The 20,037-nt window shown below is 47.5% G+C and overlaps 6 protein-coding genes across 6 annotated transcripts; 3 read left to right on the forward strand and 3 right to left on the reverse strand.

Annotated features, from left to right (window-relative positions):
- Positions 1-610: 610 nt before the first annotated feature.
- Positions 611-4,067, reverse strand: TrAFT101_007002 (uncharacterized protein). Its single transcript, XM_066127933.1, has 4 exons — positions 2,593-4,067; positions 1,996-2,513; positions 1,402-1,926; positions 611-1,321 (listed from the first exon to the last, which is right to left on the reverse strand). The coding sequence occupies exons 1-4, from the start codon at positions 3,938-3,940 to the stop codon at positions 665-667; spliced, it is 3,048 nt and encodes a 1,015-aa protein (XP_065984046.1). The 5' UTR covers positions 3,941-4,067; the 3' UTR covers positions 611-664.
- Positions 4,068-4,560: 493 nt separating this feature from the next.
- TrAFT101_007003 (uncharacterized protein) lies at positions 4,561-6,045 on the reverse strand. Its single transcript, XM_024908550.2, has one exon. It carries the CDS (start codon positions 5,874-5,876, stop codon positions 4,953-4,955), a length of 924 nt encoding a protein of 307 aa, XP_024758652.1. The 5' UTR covers positions 5,877-6,045; the 3' UTR covers positions 4,561-4,952.
- A 683-nt stretch (positions 6,046-6,728) lies between these two features.
- On the forward strand, positions 6,729-13,317 carry TrAFT101_007004 (uncharacterized protein). Its single transcript, XM_066127934.1, has 8 exons — positions 6,729-7,575; positions 7,638-7,878; positions 7,944-7,997; positions 8,060-8,125; positions 8,185-8,427; positions 8,489-8,606; positions 8,663-12,897; positions 12,958-13,317. Exons 1-8 carry the CDS (start codon positions 7,295-7,297, stop codon positions 13,168-13,170), a joined length of 5,451 nt encoding a protein of 1,816 aa, XP_065984047.1. The 5' UTR covers positions 6,729-7,294; the 3' UTR covers positions 13,171-13,317.
- A 281-nt stretch (positions 13,318-13,598) lies between these two features.
- Positions 13,599-14,776, reverse strand: TrAFT101_007005 (uncharacterized protein; the record flags this gene model as incomplete). Its single annotated transcript, XM_024902032.2, has 3 exons — positions 13,599-13,924; positions 13,985-14,213; positions 14,273-14,776. The coding sequence occupies 3 exons, from the start codon at positions 14,774-14,776 to the stop codon at positions 13,671-13,673; spliced, it is 987 nt and encodes a 328-aa protein (XP_024758655.1). The 3' UTR covers positions 13,599-13,670.
- Positions 14,777-15,259: 483 nt separating this feature from the next.
- TrAFT101_007006 (uncharacterized protein) lies at positions 15,260-16,707 on the forward strand. The gene has a single exon (XM_024908551.2). It carries the CDS (start codon positions 15,359-15,361, stop codon positions 16,598-16,600), a length of 1,242 nt encoding a protein of 413 aa, XP_024758656.1. The 5' UTR covers positions 15,260-15,358; the 3' UTR covers positions 16,601-16,707.
- A 1,623-nt stretch (positions 16,708-18,330) lies between these two features.
- Positions 18,331-20,014, forward strand: TrAFT101_007007 (uncharacterized protein; the record flags this gene model as incomplete). Its single annotated transcript, XM_024904213.2, has 4 exons — positions 18,331-18,373; positions 18,476-19,293; positions 19,368-19,555; positions 19,615-20,014. The coding sequence occupies 4 exons, from the start codon at positions 18,331-18,333 to the stop codon at positions 20,012-20,014; spliced, it is 1,449 nt and encodes a 482-aa protein (XP_024758657.2).
- Between the last annotated feature and the right edge of the window lie 23 nt (positions 20,015-20,037).

A 20,037-nucleotide genomic window follows, 5' to 3' on the forward strand; every position in this document is an offset into this window, starting at 1 on the left:
AATTTTCATACAGCTGAATTTGTAACTGTGGAGATACAAAAAAGTTGCATTGCTCAAGTTAGTATATAAGAAAAAAAAAACCTTTGTAAGATCATGGAAGATTAGTAGATTGGATTGCCGATTATGATGTGGTTCATTCCAAGTTATTCTCGGATTTTCACATTCCGATTGCTTCTAGTTATATATAATTATCGCCTTCACTCAAATCTATTGTGACGAATGTGAAAAAGCAGAGACAAGAATACCTTCAAATCGTATGAAACGGAGACTAGGGGTTCGGAAATTCTTGTCTAGCCCACTATTTAAGCCACCACAAAGTCGAAACTTGAAACGTAGGGCGAAATCGCGGCTCACTGATATTTGCCTAGCTGTTGTCCCGTAATATGAAACGGGGAAAAAACAAGATAGAAGCGGCCGAAGCCATGGATGGGGACTCCTTTAGAGATTAAGAGAAAATTCCAGAAAAGGGAGAGGGTGGGTATAAAAGACGCGGAATAATATGTATCTTAGTAGATTTAGAGGGTTGATATAGGGGCTTCTATAGATCCTCTGCTGTCTCGAGCGGTATCATAAAATATACCCCATGCAGTGGCCGAGTTGCGAAAATAGTGGAAATTACTAAATGCCTAATGCCATTATATCTGTCTATGACCATGACGCTAAACTAACTAATCTTTCTGCATAGAATCATACCTACTTCGGCGATCAAATCGAGCCACCTCTCTTGGTCATATCTCTCCTTCTCTTCGACCTTCTTTCCAAATACCTCCCATACCTCGATAAACTTGTGATTACTCTCCTCCGTGGTACCAATATCCTTGAGAGCTTTCATCATATAATCGTGCTGTTTCAAAAGCTGGAAATCCCTCCGCGCCTTTTGCTTTTCATGGTCGGTCGCCAGCAACAGCCGTACCTGAACGCAATACAACACCAGGCCTGCAAGACCAGCGGCCAAAGCCGTTGCAATGGACGAGCCACTGACCTCTCTCGACGAAGGATCATCAGTTCGCAGCCCATCCATCTCGACTTTAGTGCCTGGGAATGTAAAGTTGATGTTTCCAAGATTGCCGACCCAAGGATCGGCCATGCCCGATGATGTCGCCGCTCCAATGGTGAATATCTTTTTAGTTGCTTTGGAGGGATAAGTTTCACTGCTCTTGGCTCCCTTGTCGCTCGCCGAACAGAAAAGGAGAATATTTTCGTTCGCCGCCGTTCCTATGGCGAAGTCAAGGAGCCGCCTCTCTTCCTCATCTTCAGGAGGATCGATAGTCCAAGACATCGAAATGATATGAACCTTCTTTCTCACGGCCGCCATAATTGCCTAAAAGGAATTAGCGTCTCATTGATTCAATAGTAGAAGTATAGAGGCGGTAGAGGCAGCAGAGGTGTCATTCGACTTACTTGCGCGGCACTCTTGGCCGTTATCTGTCGACCGCCCTCTTCTGAAGCATGGTCCTCCAACCTTAAAACATAAAACTGTGCGCGAGGACACAGCAAGTGAATTTGCTTCGCCATGATGGTTCCGTGTCCTGTACTAGACACATAGTAAGGGTCGTTAAGATTATGCTCCTCGTCTCGCTTACAGAACGTCCGGCCTCCAATGAAGCTAAACTCGAGATCTTTAACGTCTACGCCGTCATCAATAAGAGCAATTTTAATTGGCTCCTCAATAGTCTCCTCAACTTTTCCTCGCTCGTAGTAGCGTTCAGCATCGAAGAGTAGTCGTCGGAAGTCCTTCATACACTGGATCCACTCGTGTTTAGTTGTATGCTCGGCTTGATCTCCAGACATAAGGGCGTTGATATCCATCTGTTCCCGCTGTACAATCGGCCACTCCTTTAGTACATTGATTTCGGGGCATAACTTCTTCATACGGTCACAGAAATCTTCAACGTTGTGCTTCGTTCGTTGGCTGGATTCAAGACCCTGTTCCCAGAAAATGGTAATGTTAGTAAAGGTTATACCCCCTTTTCCCATTTATAAATGCGTCCATACCTGTTGGATATGCAGATGAACTGTTTTCAGTTGACTTAGTCTCTTCAAGCCGCCCTCTTCGCTCCATCCTCTAAGGACTGCATTATTGCCGCTCCAATATAGGTGGACTTCACGTGCTTTAGATGCCACCCTGTAAATGACTTCGGAGCACAAGTCCGTCCTCTTCCAATCCCAAATTTCCACGTCCATAAACTTCAATGCGTCCTCAATGGCCTCATCGCTGTGAGCAGGCATCGTTGAGTCGTCAATGATGACTTTGAGAACGGTCCTAACACCTTTCTTTCTCAATCGATCGAAGATGTAGCACAAGTCTCTCCGACCATCTCCATCTTGTTTTGATGAACGCCCAGATCCTCGAGCTCGCTTGCTATTTGCTGCATTTACATTCACCTCTACACTGAGTTTCGGAATGGCGACGTATTGGAGAATGTCTTCAAACTTGAGCTTCGATAACAAATTCTCAAGCCCAGTCTGGGTTATGTTGGCGTGCCCCGATAAGTCAAAATATAGTTCCAAGTCTGTGAGAAAGTAGTCAGCCTCGAAAATTCGCACCTTAAGTCAGAATATTTTACTTGAGTGAAGATCTATTTGCCTTACCTGAAGTCGTATTACGTCCGTACAATATTTCCATAGCTGAGTTGTAGCTGCGGGAACGAAGATAGTGTAGTTTCAGAAGGCGCTCTACATCTTTCAAAATTGTTTCATCGACCTTGGATTTATGGCCGCTGTCAGTAACCGATCTTGCATCTGCAGCTTGTCTTACTGCTGTATCGGGTACGTGTAGAGCTAGCTTCTTCATATCGTCTCTATTCACAAGCGGTGGTGCTGTACCCGTCGCTGGCGAGCTCACGTTCATTGCTGGCTGCGTCCGCCCTCCATACTTATTACGAGAGTCAGTTTGAATGGTCGGTCGCTTATCTGGACGGCTGCTTGGATCTGTAGCTTGCCCGCTGGGATTTGAAGGTCCTCCAGGCCCGCTAGATTCTTGAGACTTTGCTGCTGAATCTCGGGTTTGCGTAGAATTATCAAGTTCGACGCCATCGGGGCGAACGCGAGTATTGCCTTTGTCACGTTCTTTCTCCTCTTTCAATTTCTTCTTTTCCTTGTCTTTCTCCTTTGCTTGGGCTTTCCTGACATTTTCTTTGTGATGGAGATACGGCGACAATCCGTTGTCGTTGAAGTCGCCATTCTCATTATGCTGCACAACGATGTCGCTTTTGGCAATTATCTTCTGTATAATATCCAGCTGTTCCTTTTTACATTTTTTATACTCCACAGCAAGATGAAGAGGCGTGTTTCCATCTCCATCCTTGGCTGCTAAGGTCTCAGGATCTGCTTTCTCGATAAGGAGATCTAGAAATTTGACCCTTTTATCAATGCCAATGTGAAGGCAGTTCATTTTATCTTTGTCGTTGCTGGTGATGGCCAAAATGGTACTAATCTTTGGATGAGATTCACACATCCACTGCACCATCTTTTCTTTCTTCGCCTCGATGGCTAGGAACAGAGGTGTATGACCCGATCGATCTAGGGAAGAAAGAGTATCATTTTCGTGCTCCACTAGATGCTTGATGAGTGGTTCCATCTTGCTGTCTAGCTTTGGTAACTCCTTCTTGTCCATTGCTGCCATGATGTGCAAAGCTGTCGGCTGGCGTAGGTCTCCGGTATTGGAGGCCAAGATGTTGCCATCGCCAGCTTTGAATGCCTTTAATTGGCTGCTATTGGTGAGATCTTTGTCTCCATTCTTGATTGCTTTCAAAACCTTTTCAAGAAGATCTTTGACAGATATTTTACCATTCCGGTTGTCTGTTTCTCCATCTTCTTCGTCACTGTCGGATTCATCTTCGCTCGATTCATCGCCAGCTTTCGACTCTGCTTTCTCAACTTCTTCTCCCACTGCTAGGGAACCAGTCTCCCTCTCTTCATCGTCAATTAGCGGGCTCATGGTTGCAATGTTAGGGCTGGTTTGACAATAGAAAGTTTGAAACAACAAAGTTGCTAAGACTTGTTTGCGAAACTACGAGCTTTCCCATGCCCCCCGGGCGTGGTCTTCTGCCGCGATTACCACCAAGTTTCGCCCCCAATCGCGTAGCCCCTCTTCTGCCGCCTCATAGCAACCAGGATATACTACTGAAATAAGCAAGACCTGTAGTATGCAAGGGGACCATTTCTACTCCACATGACCCTTTAAGGCTACCAGAGACATATGCAAAGTAGACTCAACGTACTGGTACAGCATATCGTACTATGTATGTTCCAAAAATAGTAGTTTTCATGCATTTCTAATAGCAGAATTAAACACTAATTAAGAAGCTAGCGAAACTACCAGAAAGAGTCTCGAGCGTAATTGCGTGAATTTCGGTCTTCATGTTGCGAGCCGCCGTTACTCAACATGCCTAGCGAAGCTCAACCAGAAACCATTGCAGGGATTCTCAGCCAATTTCGCTCTCTACAGTTTGAATAGCAACAATTTATACGGATTCGCAAACTAAGCACTATGCCCCTGTCAACCTAGACACTTCTACAGGGCTTGGTTTTGGGCTGATTGGCCACAATGATATCCCGTGGACGACAATCCGCCATGCTAGTATTCGCGCCCTGCAGATAATAGCCTAGGAAGGAAATTCCTGCCAAAATAGTTCTGTGTTCGTACAATCCAGACTTGGTTATGACTTGGCAACTCACAGCAACAGTCTTACAAATCCGTCTCTGCCTGCGTTTAGCTTGTCAGCCCATGGACTTGGCACTACCACTAGTACTACTGTAACACCCCAGTTAAACTTGATGGATCTATGGAGACAGTTGTATAGTAATCTTTAGCTAATCAAGCGGCGTTGCTGCGTTGCTGAACGCTATGCCTAGTAGAGCCCATCCTTTATCTAGAGCGGCTCTGATTTTACCCAAGCTGTCCAGCCATTCTGCTGGACATCAATATGCTCCCTCGCCATCTGCTATCACTAAGCTTCCTCCTTCTTCTTCAATTTCTTGTCAAAAATTATATCTGTAAACTCGTCCAAGCCAATAGAACCCAAGTTCTCTGTATCGTATTTCCGTAGCTTATTAGTGGAAGGCATCTCAGGGTCGAACAAAACTGGGTCATCCGGAGGAGTTGAGCCAAACAATCGACCCATTTCAGACTTCCAATCCGCTTCTACCTTGATCCTCACTTTACACTGAAACTTGTTGTCGTCGAATCCGCGGTTAAGCAAGATGGCACAGCGCAGGAAGCTTGGTACGCCCGATTTGAGCATCGCATTCTCGTGGAGGACCCAGCTCGCACCAACGCCTTTGCCGTAGTCATCGCTGAAGATGTGCCCCGTCACTCTAGCATCGTCGCTCGCCGTATAGCTCACAGTCTTCTCCCACTTAAGGGTCCCGCCAGCATTTGCGCCTAATTCACTCACGCCTGCGTTCATTTCAGCTCCATGAGTCACCGACTCCTCTTGAGTTGAAGGCAATAAGGTCACACGTCCCGAAGGCGCTATGGCCTGAACTTGAGGTGCGGGAACTCCGGGAACAACATTGGCAAACTCGAATTCCAGCGACGCAGACACGATCCGTCGTGATCTCCGAGTTGTATCAAGGTAAAAATCGTAGACAACAAGCGTCCCGTTTTCTCCCGTCTCTTCTGATAGGACTCCATGAATAACATCTCGTGATTTGCAGCGAACTTCTATAATGCCCCGGCGCTCCGTGACTGTTTGTCGCTGATATGGTGCAGAGGGGTCATTGCGAGTATGATAGCCGCTGCCACGCTCGCCCGTTTTGTTTAACCCGATGCTCACAGAAGTGTCTTCGAGATCTGAATCGAGGTCTGAGTCGATGAAAGCGTCCACTGCTTCCTCATCTGGCATTTGGTCGTCATTGAGATCGTGGTCCATGGTTAATTTGGCTGATTGCAGCGAATACTTTGTATAGAATAACAAGTTATTTCTTTGCTAACCAATGGCGTTATAAATCATAAGAGGGGCGTTTATAGCAAGATGGAAGTATCAGCACTGCCACAAACTTGAAGGCTCAAGTGCCCCTTCTTGCTAGGAAATTAGGGCTGCGAGGCATAATTACTGCTGGCATATGTACCTGCGGCTGAATCACGAGGTTGTAGTCAATACAGACTATGTAGTAGTGCCGCGAACTTAACATCGTCCCACCATCTTTGTCTACTTATCCACTCCTGTCACATGTGCCTAATATGTACTCATACAGCATGTATGAGCTGCGGAGAATTTATCGGTCCATCAGCCCTACTCTTCGATCCTTACTTGAGTGAAACAGCTTGTAAACTTGTTATTAGTTGATTAGTTGACAGTAATCAGCATATGAAGTTTCGCAGGTAACACCCTGCTTCAGCAGCTTGTTTGCGCGTGGTAGAGCTGCTTGATCTCATGGTTGTCACTAAAGAAACTATTGACGCAGCTCGATTTTCCCCCATCACCAGGGTTTGTTCCATTGGCTCGCGTGTTCCCGTAGCCCAAGTCCGAAACAAGCAGGGTTCAGATCCTGTTATTTAGCGCCAACTCTTCGTCCTCATGGAACGGCCCGGCTAAGGCTACAGTGCGCGAAAACGATGCGGCTCTGCCGCGCAACAAAGTGCACAGCCCCTCTTGTCAAGAAGCCGATGCCTCTCCTGCTGAATGCATGGAGCGTAAGGTCACATTAGAGGTCATCTAATCAACGCGTAGGAACGAACCCCTAAGCCCCGTATTCCTCATGCATGTCAGATCTTCGGGAGGGGTACCTTCGTGGTACTTGCGGCCACTTGACCTGGGTCAATGTTCAGCTCCACCGCTTCAGCTCTGCTCACATTTCTAAGGTGTTGTCTGATTTCTCTGGAGGGGAAGTTCAGCGTCATAGGACCCCGCGGTAAAGCTATTCAGTAAAACATTTTCCTCTGTGGCCAAGCTGGCCAAGCTGGACTATGCTTCTGTGAGAGGCCGCTTGATCGTCGAATAGTAAGGGCTCGCTATATTTGGAGTGGATATATCGTTGTATCACTCTATTGCGGTGCACTAGAATCCGACTGAGGTCGGTGAGCCCTCTTAACCACGCATTCCTTCACTGTCGTCTTCATTTTCTTATGATGTCGTTTTCAATTTATAGTGGCATGAAGCAGGCATCGGCATACTGATCGTTCACGTGCAGAAACATTTATTTTCATCTTTTACGCTTCATTTGCCAAATTCAAGTACACGAGCTAACATCCACGGGCTGCCCTCCAGGCTTGTGTATATAACACAAGCAGCCTTGGCTATTTGTGCTTGATACCTCGGCTACTTGAGCTGTTCTTGTCAAACTGAAAATGTCAGATTCAGATTCTTCATCTGCCTCTAGCGCGTCCGATTCACCGCGGGGCGGTTCGCCAGAGCCTGAGTTAGCGCCCACAGAAGAACAAGAGCAAACCACGCAGCCAGCTGCTGGTGACGACAATCAGGATGAATCAACTCCTGATGAGAATTCAGCTGCAACTCCAGAGACTGAGGCAAATGTGCCGGTAGAGGAAGAGCTAGATCCAGATGCCGAGCCCCTCCATGTTACATGGAAAGGTGAGGGGAACTCTGATCCCTCCGCAATAGCCGTAGAGTAAGTGTCCACCTATGTCTAAGTAAAAGATTCAAATATCTGATTTGCAATCATCAATTCAGCTTCGTAATAATTCATGGCGTCTATGGAGCGTGGGAAAACGAATCCCAAGCAGGGCCGGGCTCCGGTAGTAGTGAATGGGTAGCAAATTATGCCGAATCACTCGATACACCATCTAGGATTCTTCGTTTTGAGTACGAGCCACTACAGTTATTTTGTGGCAGGAAAAGCCGCGAGGCCATCCGAAACTGCGCTCTGAAACTATTGCGAGCACTTGCTGCTAGGAGAAGAAATGAAAGTCAGGTTGGTGAACCTAAAGGATGCTGTGAAACGAATCTATACGGCTAATCTGACCAATCAATCTTTAGAAACGGCTCATTATTTTTGTTGCGCATGATATTGGAGGTCTCCTAGTTAAAGATGTGCGTTTAATCTCAGCGGTTATATCTTACAGAATCCGGTCGCTAAACCTCTCAATTATTAGGCTCTATCTGCGGCGGCAGCTGATATAGCTTCCTGGGTAGACATTACAGAAATGAGTCGTATTCTGGTATGTTCATGGGTTATCGTATGCGATTCTCAGAATACCCTATTCCTAACTTGCCGTAGGTTTTTCTCGGCTCTCCTCATCGAAGTGTTGACCACTTTGACATGGAAGACAGACTTTCTCGATTTCTGTTTGGTGCGTTTGATTCGGGAATTGCGGAGATTCGACCTTCTACTTCTGCAATTTCTGGGTTTGCAGCAGCTGCTATGGAGATCAACGGCTTGTTTGTTGAATCGAAAATTCTTCTACGCAGCCGAGCAGTTAGCGTCCATCATCAAGAAGGATATTCATTAAAAATAAATAAGGTGAGACTTAGAAGAAAATATGGAGCGGCATGAAACGATTTGCTCTAACAGCTGCTCAAAGGCGTTTGACATTTTCAGCGCAACACTGGGTATACCCATGGAGAAAAGAATTCCTGAACCAAGCGATAGCGGTTACGACTACTCCCATCTTACCAAATGTCTTGGGGATCTACTAAATAGTGAGATTGTTTCTCCCTTTCATACCTGTAAAGACGGCTAACGTTGAAATTTCCAGCCTTCAATACCCCAGTGCCCGCAGACCAGCTTCGTTACGAAAGGACAATTTTGACTCTTGCTTCGCCTATCTTTCCTCTACAGAGCAGCAAACGTGACACTGGAGATCTTGAAAACTCCCAACAAATCAAATCGTGGCTTAAACACCGTGGCCCACAAATGCTCTATCTTCATGGCACCCAACACGTCCGCGAAACAGCGGAGCAGCTTTTCTACGTCATGGAAGAGCATGCTGCCAAAAGCGCAAGCACAATGGTCCTCTATTTCTCTTTTGATCGATACGATGTCAGGTGTGACTCTCTTAGAGACATGCTCGCCACTTTTTTGGCCCAGATTATGTGTTTCTATCCTGCTAGTGGAGATCGTATCAGAAGCACTTTTGGTCGTCTTGAGCAAGAACGTGGATGGACTGAGGCAGATCTAATCTATCTATTCGAGCGTTTCAGATTTACTGACCAGGTGGATCATGTTATGTTTGTGATAAATCACTTCGATGAGTGCACAAAGGGCTCTCGAAAACAGTTCCTCGACAACTTCGCATATCTTTCACAGGCGAGCGAGAATTCATGGAAAGTCGTCGTCACAAGTCATAAACCGGGTGCCCTTTCAGAAGAATTTTCTGGACCTTGGTGTATTAACATGGATCTTGATGCGTCTGAGGAAAAATTAATTAGCATTGCCAATACCGATTCCACAGACGACATGGCACGGCTACTCACGGCACGGCCGGAGCTTCACTTTGAGCCTCGTGTCATTGAAGATCAGTTGCAATACATTGACAAATTTGATCCTCTATCCAAACATATCATTTGGGAACAAGCGGCCGTACGAAAAGATTGGCCACATGAGACTTCAATTGAAGACTTACTTAAGTCGTTGACACTCGATCCTAATGCAACAGCTGACGATGATCAAAACCTGGAACAGCTGCTGGCTTGGGTCCTCGGAAATTCTCCCGAGCCGGCAATTCTACGACAGCTCCTAACGTGGCTCCTCTACGCCGTACGGCCACTCACTATCTGGGAACTCGCAACAGTGATCTACCTTGGATCTGATGCCGACAAGGGTCACGCCTCTCCCGATTCAGCGGCGATAGAAAGCCTTATATCCAAAATCAAGGTGTGGCTCGCCGGCATTGTTGTGATACAACACAACGAAGTCAAATTTTGGCATCCAAGACTACGAAATATTCTCATGGCCAGCGGTGTAGGCGATGGAAAATCTGCTGAGTCCCGATTCTTATGGAATGAAATAAAGAAAACAGCTCACCTGGACATCGTAAATTTTTGCTTGAAATATCTCTCCCAACCAACGGTAAGAGAGTATATTAACAAGACTTTCCCCGCCACAGATGCAGAATCTTTCGAATCACCTACCTTTGCAGATCGAGGAAACCTATGCTCTTACGCTCTCCAAGCGTGGACGCATCATTTTTTACTTAGCTCCCCTAAGCCCGATCTATCCAAGTTTCTTTCCCAACCATCAGCCCCTGAACTGGCAAGTAGCTGGGCAAAGGGCTATTGGGCGCTCTCGAATCCAATCACTAGGAGCACTACCTGTTTAGACACTCTGTTCCCAATTTTCGCAAGCTTGGGTCTGGCTGATGTCATTGAAGCACGAGATGACACAGACACACGCCGAGGCTTGCTTGAAGCTGCCTCAAAAGGTCAATCGGAAGTTGTGCTGGCACTTATGAAGAAAATTGACGTTCCAGAATCCACTCTTATGGACATCATGGTGGCCGCTGCGGCATATGGCAATGAGGATATGATGTTAGATATGCTTGATCGCATCATTTCAAATAACCCAAAGCCCGATGTCGCTGCCTGGTCGCCCGTCCTGCTTCATCGAGCAGCGTGGATTGGTTTTGATCGGTTTGCAGACCGAATACTTGACTTGGGATATCCTCCAGATATTGAAGGTAGTTGGTCGTCGATCATTAAAGCCTCTCCACTCTCTCAAGCAGCCCGCAATTTCCACGTTGGTATGGTCCGAACCCTCATTAAGCATAATGCGGATATTACCTCCCGCCATCTATTCAACAGAGTACCCATCCATCATGTTGCAGGGCAAGGCCATGCTGAGATCGCCAAAATCTTAGCTGAAGAAGGGAAAACCGACATAGAGGTTACAGATGAGGACAATAAGACAACTCTCTATTTTGGCTGCTTATGGGGACATCATCACGTCGTTGAAGTGCTATTGGACATGGGAGCAGATCCTAATATGGGCATCAAACCTGATGATACCCCACAAAGCTGGTCGCCGCTTACGGTGGCTGTTGATGACGGCTATGAGAAGTGCGTGAGGCTTCTACTTGACAAGAAGGCCAACCCAAATCTGCCTGGACCTTCAATGTGGGGCACTGCTCTGCGATATGCTGCTGTGAAAGGCCATCTGAACATTTGTCAGATGTTGGTTGACAGCGGCGCAGACCCTAACAGCCAGTTTATTTCACCTCCAATCCTCACTCAGATGATTACTGATTACGAGGCGAGCGAGAATCAGCTCGAGATCTTTGACTTCCTTCTATCAAACAATGCCGATGCCAACGCAAAAGATTCCGACGGCACGCCTGTACTGATTCATGCCAGCAGAAGCGATCAGTGCATGGAATTTGTTCAGAGGCTTCTGGATCATGGCGCAGACGTCAACCTCTTGAATTCAAACGACCAGTCTGCGTTGTATTTTTCCGCGCTTGACAAGAAAGAAGATCTTACCAAGCTATTGGTAGAGAAAGGCGCAAAGGTCAACGAAGTTAGCTCAATCACTATAACTCCTTTGTACTTCGCCGTTCCCGATAGCGATATTGTTCGTATCCTAGTCGAAAACGGCGCCGATCCAAACATTGGAAAGAATTCAGGATTTACACCTCTTATGCATGCGGCTTGGTTCGGCTACGATGAATCAATGGAACTTCTCTTGGACCACGGTGCATCTCTGGAAGAAGTTTACGACGGAGATGACGAGAACCAGAGAGGATGGACAGCTCTGTCATGTGCCGCATCTCATGCCTCCAAGGAAACAGTTCGAATACTGGCTGAACATGGGGCCGATCTTAAACACGTATCAGAGAAGGGGTTGCCTATTTTGCATATGGCTGCTCAAGAAGATGTGTTCTCTGTTCTCATGGAATATCCTTCAAGGATTGATGTGAATCAACTTGACCAGGATGGAAAGTCAGCTCTTCATTATACCGATGTGTCAATGTATAATGTGAAACTCCTTGTCAATGCTGGAATAAATCTAAATATCCAGGAAAAAACAAGGGGTGATACAGCAATTTCTCTGGCAGCCTACGTGGGAAACCTAGAGCGTGTCAAATATTTCATCAAGCATGGCGCCAATATTCACCTCGGTTCATCATGTGATGGCGCTGCTATCCATCAAGCATGCCGATTAAGCCACATGGATGTTTTAAAATTCCTCGTTGAGAATGGAGCCAATGTTGATCATGTCACCAACTACGGCTCCTGTGGAACTCCTCTACAAGCAGCATGCTTGCAATTCGCAACAGGTGAAAATCGAATGGTAGACGAAACAGTCGACTACCTTCTTGATCATGGAGCAGATGTGAACGTAGAAGGCGGCTTTGTTGGTTCTGCCCTTCATGCAGCGGCATATGCAGCAACGCCGAAAACGATCAAAACATTCTTGGATAAAGGAGCAAAAATTGATATCAAGGATTCAATGAATCGCATGCCTATACATGCCGGAGCATTCAATGGTATCGAAAATTTGAAGGCGATCCTCGAGGCAGGGGGGGATATCACTTCTCGAGATAGCATCGGACGGACCGCATTACATTGGGCAGCACAGCCTGGTAGAGTGCAGGCCGTGGAGAAAATCATATCACTCTTACCTAATAAAGAGGCTATTGACGAGCTAGACATTGACGGCTGGACGCCGCTTTGCTGGGCGGCGCGCGGCACAGACTGTTGGTTGGCTGTAGAACACGCCAGCGAGCCAGAAGAGCAAATTAAGACGATGAAACTCCTACTTGAGAACGGGGCCAACCGTTTTGTCCAAGCCTCAGTTGGTAAGGAGAAGTGGACACCACTGAAGATAGCTAGATTTACTGGGCAGCCAGAAGAAGTAATTGAGCTATTGAAGCATGGCCTCGGTTCTGAACATGAAAAGGACAAGGATGAAAAGAAGGCGCCAGAAGGAGAATCCGAAGAAAATAAATCCAGAAAGGGAGTCTACAGCTCAGCAACATGTGATAGTTGCAGATGTGTAAGTGCCTTTCGCCCTAATGAGCGGTCCTATTCGCATGTCGCTAACATAATGATACAGCGTATTTATGGCTTTTGCTATCATTGTAACGAATGTATTGATTACGACATATGTTGGAAATGTTATACGCATAAAGAGCTGGTTCATTTCTCAGATCATACGTTTGATACAAACGGTCCAGAGTTTGAAGATTCGCCAGATGATGAGGCACATGATGATGCATCGTCGGATTCGTCGGATTCAACAGATTCAGACTCAGATGTGAGTAATTAGCACATAGCTAAAAGTTTTATAGTGAGAGACGCTGCTCGGATTAGAACTTAGATAGAGTGAATAAATTTATGAAGCCATCACACGAAGCGTGTATATAGTGCTATATAAAAATAGAAGAAGCATAAGGTTATTTTTATTCACAATGCCGACTCTTTCTGCATCTTTCCTATATTAGCTAACAGTAGTCATCGAATCAATTTATACTGTAATATACAGATGCGGTATTTCCAGTTGACTGGGTGTAATATAGAGCTACTTTTGAATGCGTCTGAGTAAGTCGGCGACTACCTCTGCTTCAAAGGAGGCGCAATTTCCCCTGTTAACTTACTATTTCAATGCCAGCGATAATAATTACTAACCTACAATTCTCTTGGAATAACTATTTCAGATATGAAGATATACTTTTATTTAATAAAGATTTGTTTAGTGTCACTATGTATACATACTCTTATTTTGTAGAAGTCCCGTTCCATACGGTACAGTTTGCCCTTAAATACAATCTAGTTTTTAGCCTGGTGTGCCTGCTGCTTAAATTCCATAATCTTCTGAAGCAGCTCAGGTGTTATCATAGGATTGGGAAATTTTTCAGATAGCCCTTCGATTCCAACCTTTAGGAAATTAGGCTCTTCCGAAATCTGCTTACCCAGAACAGCCTTCACTTCATCAACATCCCAGTTAGCCCAGACAAATCGACCATGCAGATGTTCAGCTTCTCGGCTAGCTGCCCAGACTGCAAATTGGCCTGGAAGGTTCTCTGTAAATTCAGAGTTAGTCTAGAAGTTTATAACGATAAAATATGAATATGAATCCATACCATCATCAAAAGGAATTCCCAGGTCCTCGCTTGCGCCAGACTTGCGAGCCATCTCTGTGAGAACGCCACCTGGATGGAAGCTTACGATCTGCATGTCGTTTACATCAGTGTCTTTGGCAATCTGTTGAACCAAGAGTGTAGCAGCATTCTTGGTTATGCCATAACTTGGACGTTCCGGAGCCATTGACTGCCACATATATCCGGCAATAGTCGAGAGGTACACCAAGAACTACGAAAGCATTAGTCTCCCTACGATGTATTACAGTACAAAAATAGAAACAAACTAACCTTGCGAGAGCTTGCACCTTGTTTGACCGTCTGCTTATAAAATCGCTCGGTAAAATCCATTGTAGAGCGTACATTAGCTTCATATTCCGCCCAGATATTGCCAAGGCCACTTCTGAGAATGGGGGCTGATTGTCCAGCCGCCGCCGCATTGAGGACCAAAACGTCGACAAAGACTCCATTACGTTGAAGCTCTTCCCAGAATGTTTCCGTAGACTCAAGGCTTGCAATATCGCAGACTTTGCCCTCAACCGTAGTAGACGACCCAAAGCTGTCTGCTTCTTTAGCGAGCTTCCCAGCGGCGGATTTCACAACGTCTTGACGGCGGCCCAGAATAATGACGTGTTTGGCGAAAGCTTGGATGAAACCACGGGCGATGGCATATCCAATTCCACTATTGCCTCCAGTGACTACAATAGTTTTGCCTGCTTGGCTGAGTTCTTGGCGTGAGGGAGAGATGGCCGCATAGGGCTTTCGATGGTACTGCTTCAGAGATGGGAGACTCATGGCTGCTGAAAAAGCAATGCTGCCGGAACCTTGCTTCGGTGGTAGTGCTTGCTGCTGTATGATAGTCGTTGACGGCTGTGGAAAATTTTGCAGAATATCGTCGCTCCTTGCTTGCTTCTTATACTCAACCTGCTCCTCCAGTTTCCAATGAAACAAAGCCACAAGGTCTAGGACTAGGGCATCCACGACAGGCTACCTTTCTCCCTTTGCTCTCCATCTTTCTTGTCCGCAACTCGAAGTCCGCCTCAAAGCAGCGGAGTTCACTGTCAAGGAAACAGTCTTATTAATGTAGATTAACATCAGAGCCTGTCAGCCATATTTGCCTTTTTCGTGGCGTCCGATGTGGGCTGTTCAGTTGCGTGACCGGCGGCGGGTGCCTCCGTCCGCAGTGGAAAATTTCCCGCCGGCGTCGCCTATAAAACCCATGAGAGCCCCGCGACCCGGCTCCGCCTGGCGGAAGAAAGGCCGCCGAGAAATGCGGGAGATGACAAATTTCGGCCCCGGGTCTCAGGAGAATAAGAGCATCAGTGGGCATGAAACTTGAATCCCCTACCCAAAGACTCTCAGTCCCGATCGGCCGCCATGTCGGGTTTTCTTCCGCAGAAGCGCCTAGCCTGTATCCCCTGCACTAAAGCGAAGCGCGGCTGCAGCAAACAGGCGCCTTCGTGCCAGCGCTGTCTGGAGAAGAATGTCATCTGTCGCTATCCCGCCCCGCGTATCGCACCGCCGTACGATCTCGTCTTTGCAGCAAATGGCGCGGTGTCTGCAGTGCCGGCATCGACGTCGTCAACAAGCGAGAGGAGCCTGATTCCGAGTCCGGCGTCTCATGCTGGTGAGGAGCAGCAGCAGCAGGTCCACACCCAGTCCCGCCATCCAGTAACGGCGGAGGCTCTGCAGAATCCATGGTTTCTATCCCCTTCGTCGTGGACCGTAGACCATAATACCAGTGCCATCCCGTCCCAAATTTCTTTTAGCGATGAGGCACTCACATACTTTATCGACCTACTGCACACCTGGCTGAAGCAATGGACTAATGAAGGCCACTGTCCCTTTATCCACCCCCAGCTTTGGAAGCTCCATCTGCCAGACTGTATCCAAGATGCGTTCGCTTCGCTTGCAGCATACCACTCCAGGACTCCCGCAACCGAAAAGATGATTATGCGCATTATTGAGAGCCGCGTCAACAACCTAGTCGGGGGGCAGAATCCCAGCGCCGATGGAGATTTTGGAGTCATTATGCTTGACCCTGCGTGCCATCTTGCAAGGACTCAAGCTCTTTTGGTATACAAAATCATCCGCCTATTCGACGGCGACATTCGCGCCCGCGCCCAGGCCGAAAAGCATATCGATACTCTCTCTCTTTGGGCTCGACAGCTGTGGCAGAGCGCCGGCTTCGCCCTATCCTCGGAGCAAGCCGACGCATCGACTGATCGTGGGAATAGCAACGGGCCGGTTGACACGCAGCTACGAACAGATGGCTCCATTACGTCTACGTGGCAGGCGTGGATATTCTCCGAGTCTATTCGGCGGACGTACCTGGCCGCGACTCTAACAGAGGCCGTGTACCTGACTCTAAAGCAGAGCTGGGCTCCTTGCCCCGGAGGCATCATGTTTTCAGGCGGCGCAGGCCTATGGGAGGCGTCATCGCCGCTCGCTTGGTTCAATCAATACCAGAATAATCTCGTCAATAGCGTGCGCTGCATAGATGGGAATCAATTGTTTACCAGCGCCAGGCCGTCGGACGTGGATGAGTTTTGTCATGCCACGCTTATTGTATCATATGGACTTGAGAGGTTTGAACGGTGGTGTAACGAGAGCATGTAAACGAGTTTTCTTTGTTTGATATATTTCCCCTAAATGTATGATTAGTTTTTGTCCTTCCAAGCGGCCTCCGTTTCGCAGTTCATGTCGTTCATGATAGACCAAGCAGGTTAAGAATATATGTTTTGTCAATCTGTGCCTTGGTATTCACAGTATGCATGTTCCTACTATATGAAGCACATGTACCTATATATAAGCTCGCCAGGATCAAGGATACAGTGTAAAAACACCACAGAATATAAAGAAAACGACACAGGAGTATCTTAAAGTGCCTACAGATGCCTACAGATGGAAGAGAGTGGCTATACCCGGGGACTAACACACTGTCCGCAGCAATTGAATTCATTAGAAAGTTGGGAATATCTGATAAAATGCCCGCTTGCAAAGAACACAATAGTTAGTTTTTGTATTCGCCTCGCTTCTCGTCCTCAACTACTCAATTGACTGCGGCTTAGGGGCTTGGGGCCTACAACAATCGATGATGCGCTCGGTTAACTGCATAATCTTAATCCTCAACATTTTTTGAGCAGTATGTTGACACTACCTACCATAGTGTATTGTTCCATCTTTGTAAACCGAGTAGGATATCTAGCATCGACTCTTTGCGATTCAAGGACTGGTCAATGAGAACATAAGAGCCTGTGAGAAGATTCTCGCTGCAGCAAGCACCTACTATATACATGTATTCACAACGTTCTACAAGCCCAGAACTCACTCATACTCCAGTTTGGACGAATGTGCGCACAATATGGGCCTCATGTCGTTGGCTTTATTCCGAGAGTATAATGGTTCTAGCCATCAGCCGAGCTTGCTCTCCAGTATCTTACACCCAATCCCAATTCCGTCTACGTCAGATAGCGAAATAGCTGCACAGCATTGGCCGGATTAATCAGTGCTTCGTATTCGCGACTCCACAGATTCGCTTGTCTCCTTGCATGTAACGGCGCAGCAAGATTAAATAGTAACCGTAGCTTACGCTGCTTAAGGAATCGCGCCGTCAAAGGGGCCAATCGCAAGCCAGCAATAGGCTCCCTCCGCAGCCTATCCTTGAACTAAACTGGAGTTCGCGAAAGGGATCTCCATGCGAAGAAAATCGGGATTGGGGCCCTGGTTGCGCTGCACCAAACACGCGCAAAGACAAACACAAGTGAAAAATTAGTACTGCCTGCTGGTGCCGTGTTGAAGAGGGGAAGATGGGGAAACAAAAGATCATCAGCAAAAGGCGGCAGATTGACACGCATACGGAACTCATGATGCATCGTTGACATCAACATCAGCAGCTCCTTTGCCCTGCACGAATGCGAAAGCAGCTGCAATCTAGCACCTAAAACAGAGCCAAGGACGGTAAACAGGAACAGAGACACGGCTGAGCCGCCTACTAAAAGGTACCTGTACCTGTCCCGTGCGGCGCATGCAGGGAAATGCGCCGCGCTGCATGTACCATCTACTGCACTGCTCTGGATCGGTTTAGTGGTACGACGCAGCCTTATAACGGATGGAGCTGCTGCTCTCGTCGTAGCAGCTGAACTTCTCCAAGCTCGCCAAAACCACATTCCTTTCATCCCAGCTGCACTGGTAGCGATACCAAGTCGCAGAAAGTGGAAGTGCTGGGAGCTGAGCCTTGCACCATTGTTGTCTGCACTTGTTTATTTGATTGTTATTCGGAGCGAGCGTTGTCGCTTTACATCTACAGAAGAAGAAAAAGGCAAAAAAAGCTGTCCCAGGAAAACAGGATGCTGTTGAAGAATCTGTGGCGCGCCGCGCTGACGGTCGCTGGTGAGAATTTCCCATGTGTTTGTGTGCTGTGCTTGTGCCTTTGTTGGCTGCCTCTGCTCTCCGTATGCCCAGACAAAGTCGCTGACCAACGATGATATACAGCCTTTGCAGCAGGCTCGGCTCGTGCCGACGACGCCAACAACCCCACGGGACAGTCAACCTTCATCAGCCCAGACGGCACCCTCGCCTTCGCCTTCACCGTCCCCGATAATGGCAATACAGACATCTACTTCAGCCTGCGCGTGTCTACAGAGCGCTCCTGGGGTGCCATCGGCCTCGGCAGCAACGAAATGGCTGGCGCCCTGTTCCTGATTCTCTACCGCAGCGACAACAACGAAAACAACGTCACCTTCTCTCCTCGTCTCGCCTACGGCAACTACGAGCCCAAATACTATCCCGACCTCAAATTCCAGACATTCAACGGCACTGGCGTCAAGGATGGCTACATGACCTTCAACGCTGTCTGCAGCGAGCACTGTCGAAGTTGGCCCGCCGGCGGGACTTCCAAAGGCTACATCGACGTGTCGTCCCCCAACCAACAGGCGATTTACGCTCTGGGTCCCAAGGAGAGATTTACTGGCGACGACCCAAATGCAGGCCTCAAAATGCACAGCGAGCACGGCACCTTTACAATTGATATGAAGCGAACGCAAGGCCGAGCTGATATGCCAGTCTTAACCGAGGACTCGGTTAATGAGGGCACGACGCTGAACAGCCGATCTACGGGCAATTACGACTGGAAGGCCGCTGCGCACGCTTCGTTCATGGTCTTTAGCTTCATGTTTCTTATTCCTTTGGGCTCAATCCTCATTAGAACGGAAAAATGGGCCAAGCTTCACAAGTTTAACCAGACCTTTGCTCTCTGCCTTGTGCTGGCGGGCCTTGCCTTTGGCATCCTGACAAGCTTCAATTATCGACGGGTAAGCTTCATTCATTTCTTCTGTCTGGGTCCTATTGAACGTATTATTAATGTTGGCTCTCTCTTTCGCTTTAGTCTCGTGGATTTCACTCCCTGCATCAGATCCTTGGTTTCATCACCATCTTTCTTATGCTGGGCCAAGTCGTACTTGGCGTTCTTCATCATCTCAAATGGCGAAAGACGCAGCAGGCCACTAAATTCGGCAAGATTCATGTCTGGAACGGGAGAGTCGTGATGATATTCGGCGCTGCTAACGGCTATATGTGAGTCTTTTTTTTTCTCTTCCACTCTATGCTCAAAGTTTTCTGACCTGATATTTCAGTGGATTTGGCTACGCCCTCGATCGCAAATACGCTCTCGTTGTCCTCGGCATCGTCTTCCTGTTGGTACTTTGCTTCTTAGGATACGTCATCTGGGCGGCCAAGCGCCAGATGCCGCGCCGCCAACAGGGACCCTCTGGATTTGAAGGTCTCAACCACAGCTACCAGCAGCAACAGCCACAACCATGGCGAAATACTGCCTACTCAGCTGGCGCATACTCAGGCGCTGCCGCAGCCCCAGCGTATCCTCATGATCCTCCTCCGGGATATGAGCCTCCGTCATCACAGAGTGAGCTCCAGAATGCTGCCTCATGGGGCGGGAGAACCCGTGATGGAAGGAGCAGCTATGAAGATGAGCCTCTTGACCTAGGTTCAAGCCAGAAACCAAGAGAGTTTACGTAAATCGGTATCTAGTCTGCAAGTAT

This window comes from Trichoderma asperellum, chromosome 4, assembly GCF_020647865.1.
Source record: "Trichoderma asperellum chromosome 4, complete sequence".
Lineage (NCBI taxonomy): Eukaryota > Fungi > Ascomycota > Sordariomycetes > Hypocreales > Hypocreaceae > Trichoderma > Trichoderma asperellum.

What these genes read in the sequence shown, in the direction of transcription:
- TrAFT101_007006 (XM_024908551.2), top strand. Translation starts at nt 15,359, where the DNA reads ATGTCGGGTTTTCTTCCGCAGAAGCGCCTAGCCTGTATCCCCTGCACT.
- TrAFT101_007003 (XM_024908550.2), bottom strand. Translation starts at nt 5,876, where the DNA reads ATGGACCACGATCTCAATGACGACCAAATGCCAGATGAGGAAGCAGTG.
- TrAFT101_007004 (XM_066127934.1), top strand. Translation starts at nt 7,295, where the DNA reads ATGTCAGATTCAGATTCTTCATCTGCCTCTAGCGCGTCCGATTCACCG. An exon ending in CCCTCCGCAATAGCCGTAGA is followed by an intron (nt 7,576 to 7,637) that starts GTAAGTGTCCAC and finishes TCATCAATTCAG; the next exon opens with CTTCGTAATAATTCATGGCG. An exon ending in CAGAAATGAGTCGTATTCTG is followed by an intron (nt 8,126 to 8,184) that starts GTATGTTCATGG and finishes AACTTGCCGTAG; the next exon opens with GTTTTTCTCGGCTCTCCTCA.
- TrAFT101_007002 (XM_066127933.1), bottom strand. Translation starts at nt 3,940, where the DNA reads ATGAGCCCGCTAATTGACGATGAAGAGAGGGAGACTGGTTCCCTAGCA. An exon ending in TTCATCTGCATATCCAACAG is followed by an intron (nt 1,927 to 1,995) that starts GTATGGACGCAT and finishes TTCTGGGAACAG; the next exon opens with GGTCTTGAATCCAGCCAACG. An exon ending in CGGCCAAGAGTGCCGCGCAA is followed by an intron (nt 1,322 to 1,401) that starts GTAAGTCGAATG and finishes AATTCCTTTTAG; the next exon opens with GCAATTATGGCGGCCGTGAG.